The sequence below is a fragment of the Stenella coeruleoalba genome (genome assembly GCF_951394435.1).
Source record: "Stenella coeruleoalba genome assembly, chromosome: 19".
NCBI lineage: Eukaryota > Metazoa > Chordata > Mammalia > Artiodactyla > Delphinidae > Stenella > Stenella coeruleoalba.
The window spans coordinates 24,677,648-24,702,179 of NC_137165.1; the positions used below are offsets into that span (position 1 = coordinate 24,677,648).

A 24,532-nucleotide genomic window follows, 5' to 3' on the forward strand; every position below is an offset into this window, starting at 1 on the left:
CCCACTTTAGATCTAGGGATACATACACACTGAAAGTGAGGTGATGGAAATAAGTATTTCAGGCAAATGGAAATCAAAGGAAAGCTGAAGTAGCAATACTCATATCAGACAAAATTGACTTTAAAATACAGACTGTTACAAGAGACAAAGATGGAAACTACATAATGATCAAGCGATCAATCCAAGAAGAAGATATAACAATCATAAATATATATGTACACAACATAGAAGCATCTCAATATATAAGACATATGCTAATAGCCATAGAAGGAGAAATTGGCAATAACACAATAATAGTGGGGAACTTTAACCTCCACTTACATCAATGGAAAGATCATCCAGACAAAAAATCAATAAGGAAACACAGGCCTTAAATGGCACAGTAAACCAAATGGACTTAATTGATATGTATAGAGCATTCCATCCAAAAGCAACAGAATACACATTCTTTTTAAATCTTTATTTATTTATACATTTATTTGGCTGCACCAGGTCTTAATTGCAGCACACAGCATCTTAATTGTGATATGCTGGATTTTTAGTTGCAGCATGTGAGCACTTAACTGTAGCAAGTGAACTCTTAGTTGTGGCCTGTGGGATCCACTTCCCTGACCAGGGATTGAACCTGGGCTGCTTGCATTGGGAGCACAGTGTCTTAGCCACTGGACCACCAGAGAAGTCCCAGAATACACATTCTTTTCAAGTGCACATGGAACATTCTCTAGAACAGATCACATGCTGGGCCACTAAGCAAACTTTGATAAATTTAGGAAAATTGAAATAATATCAAGCATCTATTTCAACCACATCACCAGGAGACTAGAAATCAACTATAAGAAAAAAAAAACTGTAAAAAAAACACAAACATGTGGAGAAGAAACAATATGTTACTAAATGACCAATGGATCACTGAAGAAATCTAAGAGGAAATTTTAAAACACCTGGAAAAAAATAAAAATGAATACATGAAGATTCAAAACCTATGGGACTCAGCAAAATCAATTCTAAGAGGGAAGTTTATAGCAATACAAACTTATCTCAGGAAACAAGAAAAATCTCAAATAGACAACCTAAGCGCACACCTAAAGCAACTAGAGAAAGAAGAACAAACAAACCCAAAGTTAGTAGAAGGAAAGAAATCATAAAGATCAGAGCAGAAACAAATGAAATAGAGATGAGGAAAACAATAGCAAAGATCAAGGAAACTAAAAGCTGGTTCTTTGAGAAGATAAACAAAGTTGATAAACCTTTAGCCAGACTCATCAAAAAAAAAAGGGGGGGGGGAAAGGACTCAAATCAATAAAATTAGAAATGAAAAAGGAGAAGTTACAACTGATACCACAGAAATACAAAGGATCATAAGAGACTACTACCAGCAACTATATGCCAATAAAATGGACAACAAAGAAGAAATGAACAAATTCTTAGAAAGGCACAACCTTCCAAGGCTGAACCAGGAAGAAATAGAAAATATGAACAGACCAATCACAAGTACTGAAATTGAAACTGTGATTAAAAAATTTCTAACAAACAAAAGTCCAGGACCAGATGGCTTCACAGGCAAATTTTATCAACCATTTAGAGAAGAGTTAATTCCTATCCTTCCAAAACTCTTCCAAAATATTGCAGAGGATTAAATACCCTCAAACCCATTCTATGAAGCCACCATCACCCTGATACCAAAACCTGACAAAGATACCCACAGGAAAGAAAATTACAGGCCAATATAACTGATGAACATAGACACCACAATTCTCAACAAAATACTAGCAATACAAATTCAACAATACATTAACAGGATCATACACCAAGATCAAGTGGGATTTATCCCAGGGATGCAAGATTTTTTCAATATCCTCTAATCAATTAGTGTGATACACCCCATCAAAAAATTGAAGAATAAAAAACATGATCAGCTCAATAGATGGGGAAAAGCTTTTGACAAAATTCAACACCCACTTATGATAAAAAAAAAAAAAAACACTCTCCAGAAAGTGGTCATAGAGGGAAGCTACCTCAACATAATAAATGTTATATATGACAAACCTACAGCTAACATCATACTTAATGCTGAAAAGCTGAAAGCATTTCCTCTAAGATCAGGAGGAAACAAGGATGTCCATTTTTGCCACTTTTATTCAAGAAAGTATTGAAAGTCCTAGGCATGAAAATCAGAGAAGAGAAAGAAATAAAAGGAATCCAAACTGGAAAAGAAGAAGTAAAACTGTCATTGTTTGCAGATGAAATGATACTATACATAGAAAATCCTAAAGATGCTACCAGAAAACTACTGGAGCTCATCAATGAATTTAGTAAATTTGCAGGATACAAACTTAATACACAGAAATCTCTTGCATTCCTATACACTAACAATGAAAGATCAGAAAGAGAAATTAGGGAAACAATCCCATTTACTATCACATCAAAAAGAATAAAATACCTAGGAATAAACCTACATAAGGAATCAAAAGACCTGTACTCAGAAAACTTTAAGATGCTGATAAAAAACATCAAAGAAGACACAAACAGATGGAGAAATATACTATGTGTTTGGATTGGAAGAATCAATATAGCCAAAATGATTATACTACGTGAAGAAATCTATGGATTCAATGCAATCTCTATCAAATTAACAATGACATTTTTCACAGAACTAGACAAAAATCTTTAAATTTGTATGGAAACACAGAAGACTTTGAATAGCCAAAACATACTGAGAAAGAAAAATGGAGCTGGAGGAATCAGGCTCCCTAACTTCAGACTATACTATAAAACTACAGTAATCAAAACAGTTTGGTACATGTCCTGTGGTGCAGACAAAAAATACATTTTGGTACTGGCACAAAAAATGACACATACCTCAGTGGAACAGGACAGAAAGTCCAGAGATAAAGTCATGCACTCATGGTCACCTAATCTATGACAAAGGAGGCAAGAATATACAGTGGAGAAAAGACAGTCTCTTGAATAAGTGGTGCTGGTAAAACTAGATGGCTACACGTAAAAGAATGAAATTTGAACATCCTCTAACACCATACACGAAAATAAACTCAAAATGGATTAAAGACCTAAATGTAAGATGGCGTTCTATAAAGCTCTTAGGGAAAAAAACAGGCAGAACCTTCTTTGACATAAATGGCAGCAATTTCTTTTGGGATCCAACTTTAAGAGTAATGAAAATTTTTAAAATAAACAAAGTGGATCTAATTAAACTTAAAAGCTTTTGCACAGGAAAGGAAACCATAAACAAAACAAAAAGACAACCCACAGAATGGGAGAAGATATTTACAAACATAGAGACCAACAAGAGATTAATCTTCAAAATATACAAGCAGCTCATGCATCTCAATATAAAAAAAACAAACAACCCAATCCAAAAATGGGCAGAAGATCTAAATAAACGTTTCTCCAAAGAAGACATTCAGATAGCCAAGAAGCACATGAAAGGATGCTCAACGTCACTAATTCTTAGAGAAATGCAAATTAAAACTAAAATGAGGTATCACCTCACACTGGGCAGAATGGTCATTATGAAAAAATCTATAAATAATAAATGCTGGAGAGGGTGTGAAGAAAAGGGAACCCTCCTATACTTTTTTTTTTTTTTTTTTTTTGCGGTACGCGGGCCTCTCACTGTTGTGGCCTCTCCCGTTGCGGAGCACAGGCTCCGGACGTGCAGGCTCAGCGGCCACGGCTCACGGGCCCAGCCACTCCGTGGCACGCGGGATCTTTCCGGACCGGGGCATGAACCCGCGTCCCCTGCATCGGCAGGCGGACTCTCAACCACTGCGCCACCAGGGAAGCCCCCTCCTATACTTTTGATGGGAATGTAAATTGGTACACTCACAATGGAGAACAGCATGGAAGTTCCGTAGGAAACTAAGAACAGAGCTACCATATTCTTCAGCATTTCCACTCCTGGCCATCAATCCAGAGAAAACCATAATTTGAAAATATACATGCACCCTAATGTTCATTGCAGCACTATTTACAATAGCCAAGATATGGAAGCAACTTAAATGTCCATTGACAGATAACTGGATAAAGAAGATGTTGTATAAATATATACAATGGAATATTGCTCAGCCATAAAAAGGAACAAAATAATGCCATACGCAGCAACATGGATGGAACTAGAGATTAGTATATTAAGTGAAGTCAAACAGAGAAAGACAAATATCATATCACTTATATGTGGAATCTAAAAAATAAATGGTACAAATGAACTTATTTACAAAACAGAACCCAACTAACAGACTTCAAATACAAACTTTTGGTTACCAATGTGGAAATGTGTGGGGAGAAATAAATTAGGAGTTTGGGATTAACATATACACACTACTATATTATAAAATAGATAACCAACAAGGACCTACTGTGAAGCACAGTGAACTCTACTCAGTAATCTCTAATAACCTATATAGGAAAAGAATCTGAGAAAGAATGGGTATATGTATATGTATAACTTAATCACTTTGCTGTACATCTGAAATTAACCCAACATTTTAAATCAACTATGCCCCAATACAAAATAAAAATTAGTTTGGGAAAAAACAGTGCCAATATGACTGATTTGACAGTTAATGATTTCACTACTTCCATATTCCACAATTATGGTTAAATATTTATTTAATTCAGTAATTCCCATTTAACTTCTTTATGTTTGCTTTTAAAATTTTTAATAACATTTATTGTTTTCTTTCTAATTTTACAAACAATACATTTTCATTGAAGACAACAAGTATACATAGAAGCAAAAGGCAAAAACAAATTATCACCTATAATCCCCATGCCCCCCAGAGACAAACGTCATTAGCATTTTGATGCATATCCTCCCAGTGTCTACATACTTTTTTTTTTTGAATTGAGGTATAATAGACTTACATTATGTTAGTTTCAGATGTACAACATATTGATTTGATGTTTCAATACATTAAAAAAATATCACCTTGATATGTCTAGTTACCATCAGTCACCATACAAAGGTATTAAAATATAATTGAATATATTTCCCATGCTATACATTTCATTCTATGATTCATTTATTTTGTAATGGAATTTTGTACCTTGAATCTCCCTCACCTATTTCACTCATCCCTCCACCAGTTTGTTCTCTGGTAACCAGCAATTTGTTCTCTGTATCTATATGTCTGCTCTATTTTTTCTAGTTTTTATTTATTTATTTATTTTGGTTTGTTTGTTCATTTCTTTTGTTTTTAGATTCCACATATAAGTGAAATCATATGGTATATGTCTTTCTCTGTTTGACTTACTTAGCATAAAACCCTCTAGGTGCACCAATGTTTTTGCAAATGGCAAGGTTTCATTCTTTTTTATGGTTTTCCATTGTACATATATACTTTATCTTCTTTATCTGTATATCTATAGATGAAGGCTTAGGTTGCTTCAATATCATGATTATTGTAAATAATGCTGCAATAAACAAAAAGGTGCATATATCTTTTCAAATTAGTATTTTTTGTTTTCTTTGGAAAAATACCCAGAAGTGGAATTGTGGTTTTAATTTGTTTTTCCCTGATGATTAGTGATGTTGAGTATCTTTTCATGTGTCCATTGGCCACCTGTATGTCTTCTTGGGAAAAATATCTATTCAGGTCCTCTGACCATTTTTTTTTTAAATTAGATTGTTGGTTTTTTTGATGTTGAGTTCTATAAGTGCTTTGTATACTGTGAATATTAACCCTTATCAGATATATCATAAGCAAATATCTTCTCCCATTCAGTAGGTGGCCTTTTCATTTTGTTAATAGTTTTCTTCTCTATGCAAAATATTTTTAGTTTCACATAGTCCCATTTATTTTTGTTTTTGTTTCTCTTGCCTAAGGAGATATATCCAAAGTATATATATATTGCTAAGGCTAATGTCAAAGAGTATATTGCCTACAAACTCTTCTAGGAGTTTTATGCTTTCTGATCTTACACTTAGGTCTTTATCCATTTTGAGTTTATTTTGTATTTGGTGAGAGATAGTAGTTTACTTTGATTCTTCTGTATGGAGCTGTCCAGTTTTCCCAATGTCATTTATTGAAGAGGCTGTCTTTACTCCATCGTGTATTCTTATCTCCTTTGCCATAGATTAATTGACCCTAGGTGCATGGGTTTATTTCTGGGCTATCTATTCTGTCCCATTGATTAATGTGTCTGTTTTTGTGCCAGTACCATAATGTTCTAAATACCATAGCTTTGTGGAATGGGTGGAAATCAGGGAGTGTGAAACCTCCTGCTTTGTTCTTCTTTCTCAAGATGGTTTTGGCTATTTGAGGTCGTTTGTGTTTCCATACAAATTTTAGAATAAATTATTTGTTCTGGTTCTGTGAAAAAAATGTCATTAGTATTTTGATAAAGATTGCATTGAATCTGTAGATACCTTAGGTAAAATAGTTCTTATAACAATATTAATTCTTCCAGTCCTTGAATATATTTTTCCATTTGTTTGTGTCATCTTCAATTAATGTCTTACAGTGTTCCGAGTACAGGTCTTTTATCTTCTTGGTTAGATTTATTCTTAGGCATTTTTTTTTCATGCAATTGTAAATGGGGTTGTTTTCTTAATTTCCCTTTCTGATACTTTGTTGTTAGTGTATAGAAATGTGACAAATTTTAGTATATTGATCTTATATCTTAGATCTTTACTGAATTCATTTAGTAGTTTTCATATTCTTTGTTGGTGTCTTTAGGATTGCCTCTGTATACTATCATGTCATCTGCAAAGAGTGACGGTTTTACTTCTTCCTTTCCAATTTGGATTCCTTATTTATTTTTCTTGTCTTATTGTTGTGGCTAGAACTTCCAATACTGCGGTGAGAGAGGGCATCCTTGTCTATTTCCTAATCTTACAGGAAATGCTTTCAGGTTTACACCATTCACTGTGATGTTAGCTGTGGTCTTGTCATATATGGCCCTTATTATGTTGAAGTATATTCCGTCTATATTCACTTTGTTGAGAGTTTTTGTCATAAATTGTTGTTGAATTTTGTCAAAAGCTTTTCTTTCATTGATTAAGATGATGATATGTCTTTTTATTCTTCATTTTGTTAGTGTAGTGTATCATGTTGATTGATTTACAGATATTGAAAGCATTCTTGCATCCCTGGGATAGAGCCCACTTGATCATGGTGTATGATCCTTTCAATATACTGTTGAATTGGTTTGCTAATATTTTTTTGACAAATTTTCCATCAATTTTTAGCAGTGATATTTGATTCTAATTTTCTTTTTTGTGGTGTCTTTGTCTGCTTTTTGTATCAGGGTGATATTGGCCTCATAGAGTGATTTCAAAGGCCTTCCTTTCTCTTCAGTTATTTTCTAATAGTTTGAAAAAGATAGTTGTTAACTCTTCTTTAAATATTTGAAAGAATTCACCTGTGAAGCTATCTGGTCCTAGACTTTTTTGTTGAAAGTTGTTTGATTACTGATTCAATTTTATTACTGGTATTTGGTCTGTTCATATTTTCTATTTCTTCCTAATTTGTCTGGGAGATTGTACATTTCTAGGAATTTATCCATTTTTTCCTAGGTTGTCTATTTTATTGGCATATAATTGTTCATAATATTTTCTTATGAGTCTTTGTATCTCTGTGGTGTCAGTTGTAACTTCTCCCCTTTCCCTTCTGATTTTATTGATTTGGCTCCTCTCTCTTGCTTTCTTGATGAGTCTTGCTAACATTTATCAGTTTTGCTTATCTTTTCAAAGAACCAGTTCTTAATTTCATTGATCTTTTTTATTGTTTGTTTGTTTGTTTGTTTGTTATAAATTTATTTCTGCTCTGATCTTTATTATTTCTTTCCTTCTACTAACTTTGGGGTTTTTGTTTTTATTGTAGCTCCTTTAGTGTACAGGTGGATTGTTTATTTAAATTTTTTCTTGAGGTAGGCCTGTATCACTACAAACTTCCCTCTTAGACCTGCTTTTGTTTCATCTCATAGATTTTGGACTATGTGCTTGCATTTTCATGTGTCTTCAGGTATTTTTTAAATTTCCTCTGATTTCTTCAGTAACCCATCAGTTGTTTAGTACCACATTGTTTAAATCCTCGTTTGTGTTTTTTGCAGTTTTTTCCCTTTTAGTTAATCTGTAGTCTCAAACTCTTTTGGTCAGAAATGATGCTTGACGTGATTTCAAACTTTAATTTTTTGAGATTTGTTTTGTGGCCTAGCATGTGATCTATCCTGGATAATGTTCCATATGCATTTGAAGAGAATGTGTATTATGTTACTTTTAGATGAAATGTTCTGTATCTATCTTTTAATACTATTTTGTGTAATGTGTTGTTTAAGGCCAGTGTTACTGATTTTCCATCTGGATGATCTGTCCATTGATGTAAGCAGGGTGTTATAGTCCCCTACTATTATTGAGTTACTGTCAATTTCTCCATTTATGTCTGTTTATATTTGTTTTATGTATTGAGGTGCTCTTATCTATGTTAGGAGCATATATATTTAAAACTGTTATATTTCCTTCATTGATTTATCTCTTGATCATTATATAATGTCCTTATTTGTTTCTTGTTACAGTCTCTGTTATAAACTCTATTCTGTCTAAGTGTCTCCATCCCTGCTTTGTTTTCATTTCCATTTGCATGGAATATCTATTTCCATCCCTCACTTTCGGTCTGTGTGTGTCTTTAAATCTGAGGTAGGTCTCTTGTAGGCAGCATATATATGGGCCTTCTTTTTTACCCATTTACCCACTATATGTCTTCTAATTGGAACACTTAGTGCATTTACCTTTAAAGTAATTATTGTTAAGTATGCACTTATCACCATTTTGTTAATTGTTCTGGGGGGTTTTTTTGTAGTTCTTTTTTGTTCCTTTCTTCTTTTGATCTCTTCCCTTGTGATTCGATGACTATCTTTAGTGCTATATTTGGATTCCTTTCCTTTTTGTGTGTATCTGCTATCAATTTATGGAAAAACCTGAATGAATTTTTTGGCCAACAAAATATATAGCAATACATGATTATTTTATGTTCAAGTGTATTTTAACAACCTTGCATTTTTACTCCTCCCCCTCCAAGTTTAATTTTTTTACCTCCTATTTTATATCTTTCTGGTTTGTGTATCCCTTAACTATTTATTGTGGATATAGATAATTTTACTTTTGCCTTTTAACCTTCCTTCTAGCTTTATAAGTGGTTGATCTATTACCTTTACAGTATATTTGCTTTTACCAATGAGATTTTTCCTTTTGTAATTTTCAGATTTTTAATTGTGACCTTTTCTTTTCTGCTTAGATAAGTCCCTTTAACATTTCTTATAAATCCAGTTAGTCATGCTGAACTCTTTCAGTTTTTCTTGTTTCTAAAACTCTTTATGCCTCCTTCAAATCTGAATGATAGCCTTGCTGGGTGGAGTATTCTTGGTTATAGATTTTTTTTCCTTTCATCACTTTGAATATATTGTGCCACTCCCTTCTGGCCTGCAAAGTTTCTGCTGAAAAGTCAGCTGATAGACTTATGGGAGGTCCCTTGTATGTAATTGGTTGCTTTTATCTTGTTGCTTTTAATATTCTCTCTTTATCTTTAATTCTTGCTATTTTAATTACAATGTCTTAGTGTGGCCCTCTTTGGCTTTATTTCTTTGGGACTCTCTGTGCTTCTTGGACCTGGATGTCAGTTTCCTTTCCCAGGTTAGGGAAGTTTTCAATTATTATGTCTTCAAATAATTTATCTGACCCTTTCTTTCTCTATTCTTCTATGGGACCCCTACAATGTAAATATTAGTGTGCTTGATGTTGTCTCAGAGGTCTCAAACTATCTTCATTTTATAAAATTATTTTTTTTCTCTTTTCTGTTCTGTTAGGGTGATTCCTACTGCACTTTTCCAGTTTGCTGATCCACTCCTCTGTATCATTTAATCAACCATGATTCCTTCTAGTGTATTTTTAAATTTAAATTACTGATTGTTCAGCTCTGTCTGGTACTTTATATTTTCTAATTCTGTTACACTTCTCACTGTGTTCATCCATTCTTCTCCTGAGTTCACTGAGCATCTTGATGATTATTACCTTGAACTCTTTATTGGGCAGATTGCTTATCTCCATTTTGTTAAAATTTTTTTCCTTAGGTTTTGTTTTGTTCCTTCTTTGGTACATATTTCTCCATCTCCTCATTTTGCCTATTCTCTGTATTTATATCCAGTGTTAGGCAATTTGGTTATATTTCCTGATTTTGGAGAAGTGGCCTCTTGTAGGAGAGGTCCTATGGAGCCTACCAGCACACTCCCTTCTGGTCACCAGAGCTATATGCTCTAGGAGTGCCCCCTATGTGGGCTGCATGGGCCTTTCTGTTGTGGCAGGACCAACTACTGTGGGAATGCTGGTAGGTGGGGCTGCATTCTGCCTGGTTGGCCACCAGACTCTGCTTCACGTGGTGGTTGCTGGCTCACTGGTGGGTTAGACCAGTTCCCAGTACAGCTGGTTGCATGGGTTGGGGGGGTCCCTGGGCTGGTGCTGTCCTTCTGGTGGTCTAAGCCAGGTCCTGGGGCAGCTGGCTGTGGGGTCTGGGATGGTCCGGGGTTGGTGCTGGTTCACTGGTTGGTGTGTAAGTCCCAGGCACTAATAGGATAGAAAGAAGACTCTAAAATGGTGCTTGCCAGCACAAGTGTCCTTGAGGTATAACAAGTTCCCAGGCACTGCCACCAGTGTCTGTGTCTCCAAGGTGGGTCCCAATTTCCTTCTGCCTCTCTGAGAAGCTCTCCAAAATCTGCAGATGGGTCTGATCTGGGATACTTTCAAATTACTGATTCTGCCCTGGGTCCTTTAGCATGTGAGATTTTGTGTGCACCCTTTAAGAGCAGAGTCTCTATTTCCTAAAGCCTTCCAACTCTCCCAATATGTCAGCCTTGCTGACCATCAAAGCCAGACATTTTGGGGGCTCATATTCTTGCTGCAGGACCCCTTAGCTAGGGAGCCTAATGTGGGGCTTGGTCCCCCTTCCTCCTTGGGGAGAACCTCTGCATTTATTATTGTCCTCCTGTTTATAGGTTACCTAAACAGGGGTGTGGGTTTTGACTATATTATGTCTCCACCCCTCCTACCCAACTCAATGCAGTTCCTTCTTCATAGATTTAGTTGTGGAAAATCTTTCAGCTAGTCTTGAGGTTGTTCTTGTAGATAGTTGCTCTGTAAATGATTGCAATTTTGGTGTGCCCATGGCAAGAAGTAAGCTCAGGGTCTTCCTACTCCTCTGTCTTGGACACATTTCTCCCAAAGTAGGATTCTTATATCCATATGCAATGCAACAATATGTGAGTGTTGTTTGAAAGTACACTTATTTTGGATTTTGTCCTATGTGTCAGATATGAACAACTGGATAAAAAGTACTCTTCTTCAAGAAAAAACAAACATTGTTTAAAAATTATCATTGTAAATAAGCATCTTAAAAGGTAAAAGAAACCACATTTGTTGTAAAATAAATATCCAAGACATCATATGTTTTGATTCTCATCTATTATTACCCTTTGTATTCTTGTGTTCACATTGAATTTCAGCTCTACGTCATGCTAAAACAAACAAACAAACAAAACCTGTAATTCATCATCTGAGATCTATGCCAAGTCAAATATGTTCAAACAAACACAGTAACACAGTGAGGTACTGCAGCAGAGCTGCTTTGTGGGTTTGTAAATAAGGTACATTTAACAATGAGCAGGAAGAATGCTCATAGATACAAATGTGACATAAACACATAATGACTGGGATGCATTTAACATGTTGATACCCAGCTGATCTCAGACTTCAAAATGTGGCAGCTTGCCCAAATTCTACAAAACCTCTCAATCTTTTAGAGAGGTTTTTAAACCTTTTAAGTTGGCTACACATTTCTTCAAGGAAAAACTAAATTCAGAGCCAGTGATTTGAATCCTTACTTCTAAAATAAATCTCCAATTCATTAAACACCATCTTTTAATAGTTTGCAAACATGATTTAGCTATTGTCTATCAAGTTTAGGCATTACATTACCAGTTAGTTTATCCAACTACCATCTATATTTTATATTTTCCACCTTTCACAAATGCAAAGGAAATAATCAAATGGTTCTCAGCTCTTCAAACAGCTGACAACACAAAGCATGCCAGATATAAATATTTACACCATCAAAAGTAAATGTTTCCAAAATTCCAAACTCCAAAGCATTTGAAAATTGATTTGGATCAGGTATACTTTACTAAATTGAAAATATACTTTTAAATCACATAACAACAAAAAAACACCAAAAGATAACATAACTTATGAATGATTTTTAACTCCAGCTATCTCTCATTCTCTTCTTTCCCAATAAATTTTAGAGAGAAGCTTTCCTGAATTAGTTTTTTTTATTTCTTTCACATCAAGATCTTCCTCTAAGATGGTATGATGGAAAATGAAACTTGTATATTCACTGTTTGTGTTAGCTTGCTACCTTTTCCATCCCACTCCCTATGTGCTTTTTACCTAATAATGCTTTAAATCCTTGTCATACTCTTACGAAAAAATCCAGTTCCTTAACATGGCCTCAGGATCTCGCCTCTGCCTTCTTCTTCCATCCTTATCTCCTCATCAACCCCTCATAGGTCTCTGTGCTTCAGCCTTGCTGGCCATCTTTCAGGTAATTTCTGGAATTCAGGTACCACCCTTCCTTCTGCTTTGTGTGTGTTTACTTTTTTTCATTTCTCAGTTTGCCTAGAATACAGTTATGCCCTCCATCACACTCTCCAAGAAAGAAAGAGTGATTGCATACTCAAAATTGCAATTTGCCCTTTTTATATACTGGTCAGTGAACCTATACATGCTCATGACTTGATTTGAATGATTCAACTTTTTAAAGAGAGGTATATGTAGAAGCCAAGTCAAGTTCCTTTTAGGGTTTGTAAAATAAAACTGTAATTGGAACAATAATTAAGGTAGGTTAGTTTTCTATACGATCAGAACAATAAATGTCATGAACTTATATAGGACCTTTTTACAAAGGTGCTTCCTAAGTCATATTTAAAACACAAACACTACTTAGCTAAATAGTCTCAATCACATGCAAGATCCTTTAAAACTTGCCTTGTGACCTAAGTCAAAGTCACTAACAAAATCCTGATAGGTCATTCGATTTTTCAGTGCATGTGTGAAAATTATGTGATAAGAAAAAAGTACAACATATATGAAGGTGAAAAGATTACTTACAAACTTGTGGTAATTAAGGTGAACAGACTGCATAAGGGGAGTAGAAAGCAGAGCCCAAGGAGCCCAACCCCTGGAGAATCAGCCACCAGCAGTAGTGAAATTTATCCAAATTTTAACCCCAGGTTCTTGCACACAAATGATTTTCCATTCCTCTTGAGTTCACAACAGCTAAATCACTTTCAAACACAATTTTCTGTGTGTGTTTTTTCCACCTTCAACAATCTACTCAACAGTAAGGGTAGCTAAATATAGATAAACCAGAAAAAACAAAAAAAAAACAAAAATGTTAGATTCCAGTGATGAGGAAACCCCATGGACATTATGCTCTTCCACAAATTAAGGAGGAGCTCATCATGGGGGAAGGAGAGGGAAGAAGGGATGTTGATGTGAGAATCGAGAAGCATAGTTCAGCATTTCTGTGCAGGAGCTATGATTCTTAGCCAGCAAGCCATAGTAAAATTAATTATTTACTTTCTTATAAATCATCTAATGTGATTTTTGTTTGTTTTTCCTTCCAGGATGATAAATGTCTGAGTTTACTTTTGTTAATTTTTTTTTCACTTTGTTGAGGTTAAAAGAAGCCCCAGTAAAGAGGTTTCTGAGAGGAAGAATTTTCCCAGCATGATATGCAGGGGAGGCAATGCTGTTTTCTGACTTTCTTTCATGAGCTACCAAGGGATAGGACTTCAGGCAACATCCAGGGAATACAAAGAAGTAATCAGAAGCATGAGGGTTTGACTAGGTAGAGAGAAAAAGCATGATTTACACATAATTATATTTGCTGGCAATAGGCCTGAGGTCTGTGATGTTACTCCTGGGTAGAAAGACAAACTCATCACAGAGATCAAGGACTGGAAGGCTGGCTTTCAGAATCAGCATCTCTCCCTGTCCTCAACTTCACGATGGAAGCAACATGGCTGCTTACCTTCCTGCCCCCAGTGTTGATGCGAAGGGGCGTCAGAAAGGGGTCGAAGATCATGTGACTAGTCTCTATATTGACTGGTGACTGCCGTTTCCCCACAGAGCAAAGATTCCAAGCTGAGTTCACCAATCCCCAGAAAGAAGGAACTAGAAACAGAAAGAAATTTTAGAATCAGGCTGGGGAAACAATGTAAAAAGAGCTATGGCACAAAAGTCATAAAATCAAAGAGAGTCATCCAATGTTTCCCACACATAGAGATCCTTGGGTGTCATTATGGCAGTTTCCTGGTCTGAATCTTGGTCAATTTCTCTAACTCTTAGCTTCATGATGTCTTAAGATCAGATTTTGTTATTTTTGACCCATTGATTCTGTGGCCTCTTTGATGGGTATAGATAGCTAGCATTAATGACTTAATAAGAAGGTGGCATAGTCCAGCCACATCATCTTTTCATATTGAGGTACACTAAATATATAGCAACTCCTGAGTTGATGCTCTGCTTTTCTGTTTGGCAGGAATGATATGGGAATCAACCTTGTTCTAGATAGAAAGTTTTATAAGCTTTTCAAAGAAGTAGCATTCAACATATATAAAGTATTTATTCTGCTGAGGGAGTGAATTATTTTATGACCCCCTATCAATGCCAGACAGGAGCTTGGCAAGTTGACTTAATGTACCATCAGCTGAAGAATGTGTTCATTAATAAGCAGAAAAAGATGGCATTGAGTGCAGAGTGCAAATATCCAAAGGGAAATCATCCACTCATTTTCAGTGTCACATTAAAGAATCTATTAAAATAAATTTCTGGACAATTTCCAGTCCTATTTTCTTCTGTTTGAAAAAGTTAGCAGAGAAGTGGGGTAGCCAACCTACTAATTTTACATCAGTGAAGATCAGCGACTATATCTTCAACATTTTCCTGCCCCCTCAGTATCTTTATTGAGGCTTTAGATCCATGTGTCCTTTATATGCCTCTGAGATTGTATGATCATCATTCAATCATCCATGCACAGCATCTATCAGCAGTCCAGTGAGCTCCTATTGCATGTCCAGCACTGGGTTATGCTGAATTTTGAAGAAGGCAGATGCATGTAAGAACAATTACCACACTGGGGGTGGGGTACAGTATGAGGTTAAGTCAAGTGTATATGAAACTCTAGATGAGGGGCACCAAAGCCTGCAGCAGTGGAAGTGGAAACAGGGAGCGATTCCTACAGAAGATGAACCTAACAATAAAGTCACAACCCTCTCAAATGTACATGTCCTCTCAGGAACTCAAATTTAATACAACCTTTAATTTACAGCAGCCATTATTCCTTCCCACATCATGGATGGAGAAAACTGAAGCAAGAGAGGTGTATGGCAAATACCTGCCAAAGATACTATGAAAGAGAGAAGTTTGGGGCTGGATGGTATGTCTAGTCCCATCTAAATTCAAAATTCTATAACCCTTTTAATTGTTATAGGAAATTATTGGGCAGAAGTGATAAAAACAAGTTCCTTAGAGTCTTAGAAGAATATTTCAACACCAAAATAAGGTGGGCTTCATTGTGAAATATGGCAAATAACTTAATTTGGTTTAACCCCTTGGCAATAAGCCTCTGGTAGATCCACCCCCTTTAATTAAAAAGTTTGAATTGACTTTCCAGCTATAACAGATTTTCAAAATGGCAGCAATGGCCAGGGTTACAGAGAGAGAAAGAGAAGGAGGAGGAGGGGAAGGGGAAGTAGATAGAAGAATATGTACATGTGTTTCCTTGGCACTTTCATTTCCCATCATTATTTAAGCTATTTTATCTCTGCAAGTCACTTTATCTTTAGAAGGTACCATGACCTAGCAAAATTACAATATTTAAGGAAGCTCTTGCATTAAAAATGTATTTAAAAAACATAAACTTCTATCATCTATAAAATGCTCTTTTAAAATCACTGACTTAATTTTAGACTTATTCTTCAATCATTTCAAGTTTATTATAAAAATAAATCCTCCATCAGTGCATGTTCTTACCTGTGATTTTCAGTGATGCACATAAACATGGCAGATGTGAGGATGCCAGGGATACAGTCATGGCACTGCCACAAATTAGCTGTGTGCCCTTAGATAGCCATTTATTTCTTGGGCCTTGGTTGGTCTCTATGGCCTCTGTTGTAGGCTGAATAATGGCCCCCTCCAAAGATGTCCACATCCTAACCCCAGAACCTGTGAATGTGTTACCTTACATTGTAAAAGGTACTGGACAGAAATTACTAAATTACTTGAGATGAGTAGATTATCCTGGATTATCTGGGCCCAACATAATTATAAGGGTCTTTTTTATGAGAGAGGTGTAGAAGGATCACAGAAAAAAATTAAGGATGGAAAGAGAGGTCAGAGAGGACAGAAGATGCTGGCTTTGAAGATGGAGGAAGGGAACATGAGCTAAAGAATGCAGGTGGCCTCTACAACCTGGAATAGGCAAAGCAACAGATTCTTCCCCTAGAGCCTCCAAAAGGAACACCAGCCTGCTGACACTGATCTTAACCCCATGAGACTCATTTCAGACTTCTCACCTCCAGAACTCTAAGATAATAAATTTGTGTTGTTTTAAGTCACTAAGTTGTTATTATTTGTCACAGCCACAATAGGAAACTAATACAGCCCCTTTTATCTTTAAAATCCTGTGAGACAAGAACCTCTTTGACAATCAGGCCATCTATGATGTCCTGGGGGACCTTCCCTGGAAGGCAGATTCATAATAAACATAGTAAGAGATGATACATATTGTATTTCATATACTCCCATGAAAATTATTAACAAAAATAATCAAATCCTATAAATGGATTGCCAGACTGCTATTATATTGGCAACATGGGTGGGCAGATGCTTCTGTGCTTTACAAATAAACTTCACACCCCAAAAGTACCCCCATAAAAACACAAACAGCAAAAATGTTATGTGAACGTCTGATTTGCTTTTATTGGGCATGGCATTCTTTATGACAAATAGTTTCAGGGTTTTACATACCCACTTCACTATCGAGGCCTGTGTGTCTGGTTCTAACCACTTGCTTAGACAATTGAGGAATAACTGAGAAACACTCTTCCTTGCTAATCTGTGACCCTCATTAGCTCCACTCCTGAAGAGGTATCAAAGTTTATTCATCACTGGATTGCTCATTTTAAATCAGCCATAAATTAATAGTCTTTCAGAAATAGAAGCCACCTTAGTGGTCATCTAATCTAAATGAATAAACAAAATTAAGGCCATAAAGGCAGATAAAGTCCTCAATCCAAGACCACACACCCAGGGAGAGGCAGGGAAGGACAGAGTAAGGACTGGTACCCAGGTCTCAAGACTCACAGTGCTCTAAATCCCTTCAACCCCAGCAGGCTTCATACATGAGCAGGTAATTAGAGTCAGAGTTTCAGAGTTAAATTGTTGTTATGGCCATGGAAGACTTTTGCTACCATTTCTCTTTTGGTAAATCAAGAGTAACATTAATGCTTAGTCTCCAGTTAAAATAAATTTCAAGTGCAAAGGTTTAAATCAAACTGCTTTAAATATCAATCATCCCAAATAAAGTTAGGATTTTTAAAAAGCCATTCAACTATAGCTGGGTAGAAACAAGGCTTCAATTCAGGCAAGATAAGATGTGTTTGTGTCTCATCTGCAGAGCCTCAAGGAGAGCTAATGGGGATGACTGCTCATGAAGAGCTGAACTAGGCAAGGTTCTAGTCCAGATGAAAGAAGTCAATGCTCTTAGAATCATTGTTATGTGTTGGGACAATAATTAAGGTGTCTAGTCCACGGACCTTAGGTGCCGAAAGGGACCAAGAATAGGTCTACAAATGTCATGTAATCTAGGTTCTAGGGAAATGCTATAGGAGGAAGGCTGTGGAAACAGAAGCATGGAGTTCCCATACTTATTAGAGCATGGGAGTGAGCCAGTAGACTTTACCTTCAGAGCAAGGCTGGACAAATGAACTAAGGTTTCAAGATTTAGAGTAAGAAACTCTCCCTCTGGATTTGTGCAGAACTCTGTTATCCCCACAATTCTAATATGTAACTATGCTCCATATTTTTGATCCTTCAGGTTTATAAACTCCCCATGTCACCCCTGGGAACAGAAGTGACTTTGTAGAACGCTATGGCACTGCTTCTATTTCCAAATTTAGAGAATCATTGCTGAATTATTTTTTTCTTCATTCCCATGGTTGTCCCAATAAATCAAATTTTTAAATTTTCTGTCATTTTTTTTAAAGCATCAGTTATTATGGTTTACTAGCTAATGCGGTGTCTTTTTCTAGCTTGACTGATACAACTTATTGTTGAGAAAAAATGTGAAAAAGTAAACTTGAGTGAGAATTACTCTAATTAGTAAACAACTGGTCTGAAATGTTTGAATGGCACCATCTCTAGAATCCTTTTCACACAATCTTTTAATTTACATGTAACCTAAAATAGACACCTGACTTGGATATTTTTGCAAATTAATTTTCACAGAGACTAAACAATGGAACTTAACTGCTGCATCACAGCTATGTGTCATCTTGCCAAAACATTTCCCTGTGGCAATGCTGTCATTGTGACTATAAACTACAAAACCCAATGGTTTCTTGGCTCTGGGTCCAGTGAGCTATGAAAATGCTCAGTGACTGATTTCAGCTACGTAAAACATAAGCCTTGGAAAATTCAAAACCTATCGGTTGCTTATTCAAAATCAGTGAGACAAAAAGCTCAAGTTTAGCTTATTAACACATGGTAACCCTCAGACAAAACCAAAAAAGCTCCTACTAAAATAAGAAATAGTTTGAGAGAGCAATGAACTAGAGGGATCAAGTTTGATACTGAGTTAAAATTTGTCTCGATGACATTTGTATCCTATAGAAAATGCTCCAAAGTCAGTCTGAGCTTTTAGACATCCTCCTTGTTCATTTGTCCTGAGTTGTCATTTGTCGTCTCAGCAGAATTTGCAGAGACCATGCTGTTATGGCAAGGAGTTTGACACTTGGAATTAATTCATGCAATTTATTGACTTGCTAAATCCTATGGAAACAATACAAACTCAAAAAGTGTTTATTGACAGCCTATTATGTGCCAGACATTAGGCTTGACACTGTGAATTCATGCAGCAAATATTTACTGAGGACCTACTCTATGTGCCAGGCACTGCCATCAGTTCTGGGTAGTCAGTAATGAATAAAACAGATATGGTTCCTGCTCTCATAGATCTTGCAGTCTAGTAGGGGATATGGGGGATAATGTTTATCTCCAAGTTTATATACGCGTATCTATGTAATTAGAACTATTTGCAAGTACGCTGTAGAAACAATTAAAACAGTAATGAAATATAGAATATAGTATGGATTGGTGAGATAACCTAGGTAGAATGGCCAGGAATAATTCCTCTGGAGGTGACATCTAACAAACCCTGGAAGGACTGAGAGGAGTTGCTTCTGAAGAGTGGCAGGGGAGAGGGTGTCCAAAGAAGAGGAGAGGAGCAGGTCTTGGCAGAGAAGAGCCTGATGTGTTTAAGGAGTGGAGAGGAAGAAAGTTAACCTGAACTAGATGAGCCAGATGAGAAGAAAAGTGAGATGAAATGAGGTTGGCCAGGTAGACCAGGGACAGGAACTTGCATTTTACTCTAATGTATTAGAAAGCAACTGAGAATTTGGGGCAAGGGAGTACCATGGTCTGATTTATGAATTAAAAGCCTTGGTTGGAATACAGCCAAAAGTGAGCTTGCTTACCCTTGGAGTAGTTTGAGTAGGAAAAGAATTGGTTTCTAAGCAACAGTTGGGTTTTTATGAGAATTTAATCCTATTGCTTTGGGTTTGTTTAAATTCTATCTCAAAGGGACAACTAATTGAATGTTTTAAAAACTATTCTCTTCAACACACGTTCCAATAAAATAGCATTTTCCTATGATGCAACTAGTGCATTACAAGTAATCATTTGAAGCAAGGAATATTTTCATGAAGAGATTCAGCTAAGGCAATCTTTTCTAGCTTTCAAGCAATAAACTAAGTTCCCAACTTTTTGGCCAAAGGAAAGCAATTGCAAGTTGGGAAAATGAATACTGGCATAAAACATATTTTCAGTGAATTCAATCCTTACAAATAAAGGCTTCTGCTTCAATATAGCCATCTCTACTGTAGGGTTATAAAGCATATGAATACATTTAAAATAAGAACTCATATCTTTTCCTTGTTCTTTTCCTCACCAGAGCTGATTTACTGTCATTTTCCCTATTCTCAACTCTAATAAATCTCCACTTTGAGCCATTATTAATGAGCATGTTTGAAATACTCACTGCTGCAGGATTTTTGGCCCCTTTCTGATTTCAAATTTATATCATAAGGGGAGCTGGCTTTGAATAACTCCTTTGCTGCAATTCCTCTTCCATTGTTGGGACTCTGATTCATATTACATGGAGGGCTTCTAACTAGAGCTGCCCATTCTCTCACTTGGGAATCTCTAAAAGGTTGGAAATATCCTACTTAATACATAATCATTAATTTGTGCATTCACCTAAAAAAATAATGGAATATCTCCTATGAGCCAGATTTTTAAAAATGCTCCCACTCTAATGAAGACCTCTAATTGTGGGAAGACAGGCAAGCTAACAAATCATGCTATAATAAAACATGAGTTATAATTAAGGTGTGTGAATATTAAAGTCTAAATGGAGACAGGGGAGTAAATTGACCCTGACCCTTTCCTCAAGTGATGGCATCAGCCTTCCTAGCAGAGGAGACGTTTGAATTCATCCTGAAAGTATGAATAGAAACTACAAGCCATACAAATCTTATAACTAGTTAAAAGACTAAAATTTTTCTAGAAACTGAGACAAATTATTGCTGGAATTTGAATAACTTTTATGCAGGGAGATTTTAAGCCACTGGATCTTCTGACTTCCTCAACTTGGAGAGTTTGTATTACATAGGAGAAAGACCATGAGCTACCATATCCTTACCATGCAACCTTGAGCAGGGGGTTAAACTTCTATAGCCTTAGTTTCTCCATCTGTAAAATGAAGATGATACTTCACAGAGTTGTTGGGAAGATAAGTGAGAATATGCTTATAAAAGGTCTAGCATAGTGTCATTTCTATAACAAATATTCAATGAATGTTGGAGAAGGATTACCATGAGGGGATGTTGGGGAATGGTGTGGCCACCAGCTCTGTGATCCCACCACCATAACATTCCAGAGATGAAAAGGGTAAAGTTTCCAGGCAGGAGTGCGGAAGAGGGGAAGGTTTCAGAGGCCCACACATCCCAACCTGAATTCAGAGCAGGGAGCAGTCTAGGTCATAGGATTTGTCTCTCAATTTCATACTTTTAATGAACCATGTGAAATTATTTCTTGGATCTATAGCTCTCAACGTCTGGATGAATGGAGAGAGTTAGCAGTGATATGGGTCACCCAGCATGGTTTTATCTACAAAGAAAATAATTTTAATTTAGCTTTTGGAAGTTGGTGGATTATTTGTTTGTATAGCAGCTCCATCCTCCTGTTTGGGATTGGTTCTAATATGCTAACTGGCTTGCATCCCTGCAAGCACATCAACAGAGGGTGAAGTGAAAGGAAGGAAGGGGGAGTTTTCATTTGCTGATCAGTCACCATAATCTCTGTGCTAGGAACTTGACATATCTTATCTTGCTTAATCCTCCCCACAATTCTGTGAGATAATATTAACTGTTACTTTGTAGATGAGAAAAATAAGACTTAAAGAGGTTATATGACTTTCCAAGGTCACTTGGCCAGTAAGTAGAGGGACTAGAATTTGAAATCAGTTCTTTTCTCTAAAACAAAGAAATAACAAGACAAAGGAAGCAAAGTAATGCATGTGTAGTAACATATGAAACAATACACAGGCATATAAAGCAAGAGGTAATCATCTCACCCTCCTTCCTTCCAATGACAGCCCTGAGGTAGTTGGTGTGAACACTTTATTAGGCATCATTCAACATCTTTCACTATGCTCATACAAACATATTCAAGTACCTATACACAGAGAGAAGTTCTATTTATAAAAATAATTTTTGTTTCAAGTAACAATATACCATGAATGCCCTCTATGTCAGTCCTTCGTAGAGCTACTCATTCATGTGAAAGGCTACAGAGCTGCTGTAGTTTGAATGCACCTAACTTTTCTAAACCATTTCCTAAATGAAAGACATTAAGATTGTTTCCATCTTATTTTACCATGAAAATCAATGTTGCAGTAAATAGCCTCAAACATATACTTTTCATACTAGTAGTATTGTTTAGTCAAGGTATGTACATGCTTTATTTTAATAGATGCTGCCAGGTTACTTTAAAAGATACTGGCAGTGTCTATAAATATTTATGTTCCTAACAGCTATGTGTGGTATGTCCACTTCCCCATAATCTCCATAGCACTGAATGTTATTTATTTATTTGTTTGTTTATTTACTTATGGCAATCTAATAGGAAAGATGGGATTTCACTGATTTAATTTGCATTTCTTAACTACTGCCATGGTTGAGTATCTTCTCATATGCTCATTAGCTATTTGCATTTCTCTTCTGATTCTATTCTTCATGTATTTTTCTCTGGGTTATTTGTGTTTTTCAAATGAGTTTTACCTATCTTTTGAATTCTAGAAATATTAGCCCTCTGTCACATGCTATAAACATTTTCTCCTAGCCTATTATCTAGCTTTTAAGCTCATTTTTTGGTATTTGGTTATCTAGGGATTTTAAAATTTTATATGGTTGGATTTATCGATCTTTTTGTGCACAAGCTTTCTCTGTTTTCTCTATTATTTAATATTGCATATCCAACTAGAGTGTTTGTAAGTATTTTCCTAAATATTAAAAAAAATATTTTTACTGTTATAGTTTTTACAATTTTATTTTTAAAATCTATCAGAGATTAATTTGTATATACTTAGACCACAATCTGGGGTCTAAGGTTTTCCCAGATATAAACTGAATAATGCCATTATTATTTATTAAACAAACCATCTTTTGTGACCAACTGAGTGTTACTTTTATCACATATTAAGTTTCCATATACATTAGATTTGCTTCCAGTCTTCCTGGATTATTCAACCTATATTTATATTCCTGTGTCAGTGCCATATTGTTTTGAGTATAGTTACAATTTAAGGTCATTTATAAGATCAGGCTTCCTGATCAAAAAGCCTGCTCTCTTTCCCTGCTACCTCTAAAGGACTATACATGCTCCAGGGAAACTTGCTAGGATTAGTGACCCTAGGAATTTAACTGTGTTAAATTCTGAAAAATTCACCAACACGTTATTAGACAACAATTCCCTACAAATTCAAACATCTGGTGAAACACTTTTAAAATCCTGCAAAACATGTGGATATCTTGAAATACAGTGTCCCTTATCCATATCTGTTTGAGTATGTAAACATCTCCCTCTCTTTTTCTCCCTCTAATTCTCACTCTCTCTATATGTGTGCACAAAATTACTATTATACAAATTTCAAAAGTAGGTAAATGATGAAAGCCCTCTTGCCCAGATGTATGTGGAGATCAGTCGCCTTTTACAACTTCTCAGTGTTCACATTTGGGTAATCCTACAGAAATCTCCAGCCGTTCCAGTCTGTCTTGGTTTTGGCAGGTATTTAAGGCATTTTCTTTACCATTTGCAAAAATAAGGGCTCAGTTATCTTCATATTACATCAGGAAAAATAATCTTTGTGCTATCCCTGAGTCTTGGGGTCCAAACACGATAAAATTGGTCACTAAACAGGGAACAAAAACACACATATGATCTGTTGGTCTTTTCCCAATTCTGTACTGGGATGGATTGTCCAATAAGCCTGCATGTATTTTCTGTTGAGATGCTAGATTTAGCTTTCTTTGACATAGTGACTTCTACCAACACATTTAACTTCTCTTCTTAATTTTCCTATTTGACTTTGGCATCAACATGCTTCCTATTAGCAGGCAATAAAACATGCAGGCATCTCACTAACTGTAGCTCTCTATCATCCCCAAAATCTTGTTAAAGATCAAATCTGGGTGAATTCTTTGCTTTCAAATGATTTTTGTCCAACCAAGGTACCACTAGCCTAATCCAGTTCCCAATGCCATGTACTTTAGTTTTTGTAACAATTCCTTAAATTCCCCAACTCCAGGGTAAGTTCCACATTACAAATGATATGAGAGCTGAGCAGACACAGAAGAACCATGACTGGAAAATAGGCTACATCTCTGGTTCACAACAGAATTTAGTGCACAGCAAGGGTCAGGATTAGATTACTCAAGATCTGTGTTGTCTTGTATCCCTAGAGCTCTGATTCAATGCCATCATTACACTCTCAGTTCCCATTCCAATCCTTGGCACACTCAACAACTCAACAACTACTAATCAAATGTGTAGATAATTAAATGGATGGATGGATGGAAGAAACTGAACTATGCTGTCTGCTTTGCGTCTTATTTTCTCCCCGGT

The 24,532-nt window shown here is 36.0% G+C and overlaps 1 protein-coding gene across 1 annotated transcript in view; it reads right to left on the reverse strand.

The window, feature by feature from the left end:
- Positions 1-24,532, reverse strand: part of CA10 (carbonic anhydrase 10) — a gene marked incomplete at its 3' end in the record, with an annotated part of 619,202 nt that overhangs the window by 361,905 nt on the left and 232,765 nt on the right. The window contains exon 4 of the mRNA XM_079905707.1: positions 14,100-14,242. Within this exon, the coding sequence (XP_079761833.1) occupies positions 14,100-14,242 (143 nt within the window). The remainder of the gene's footprint in view (positions 1-14,099; positions 14,243-24,532) is intronic.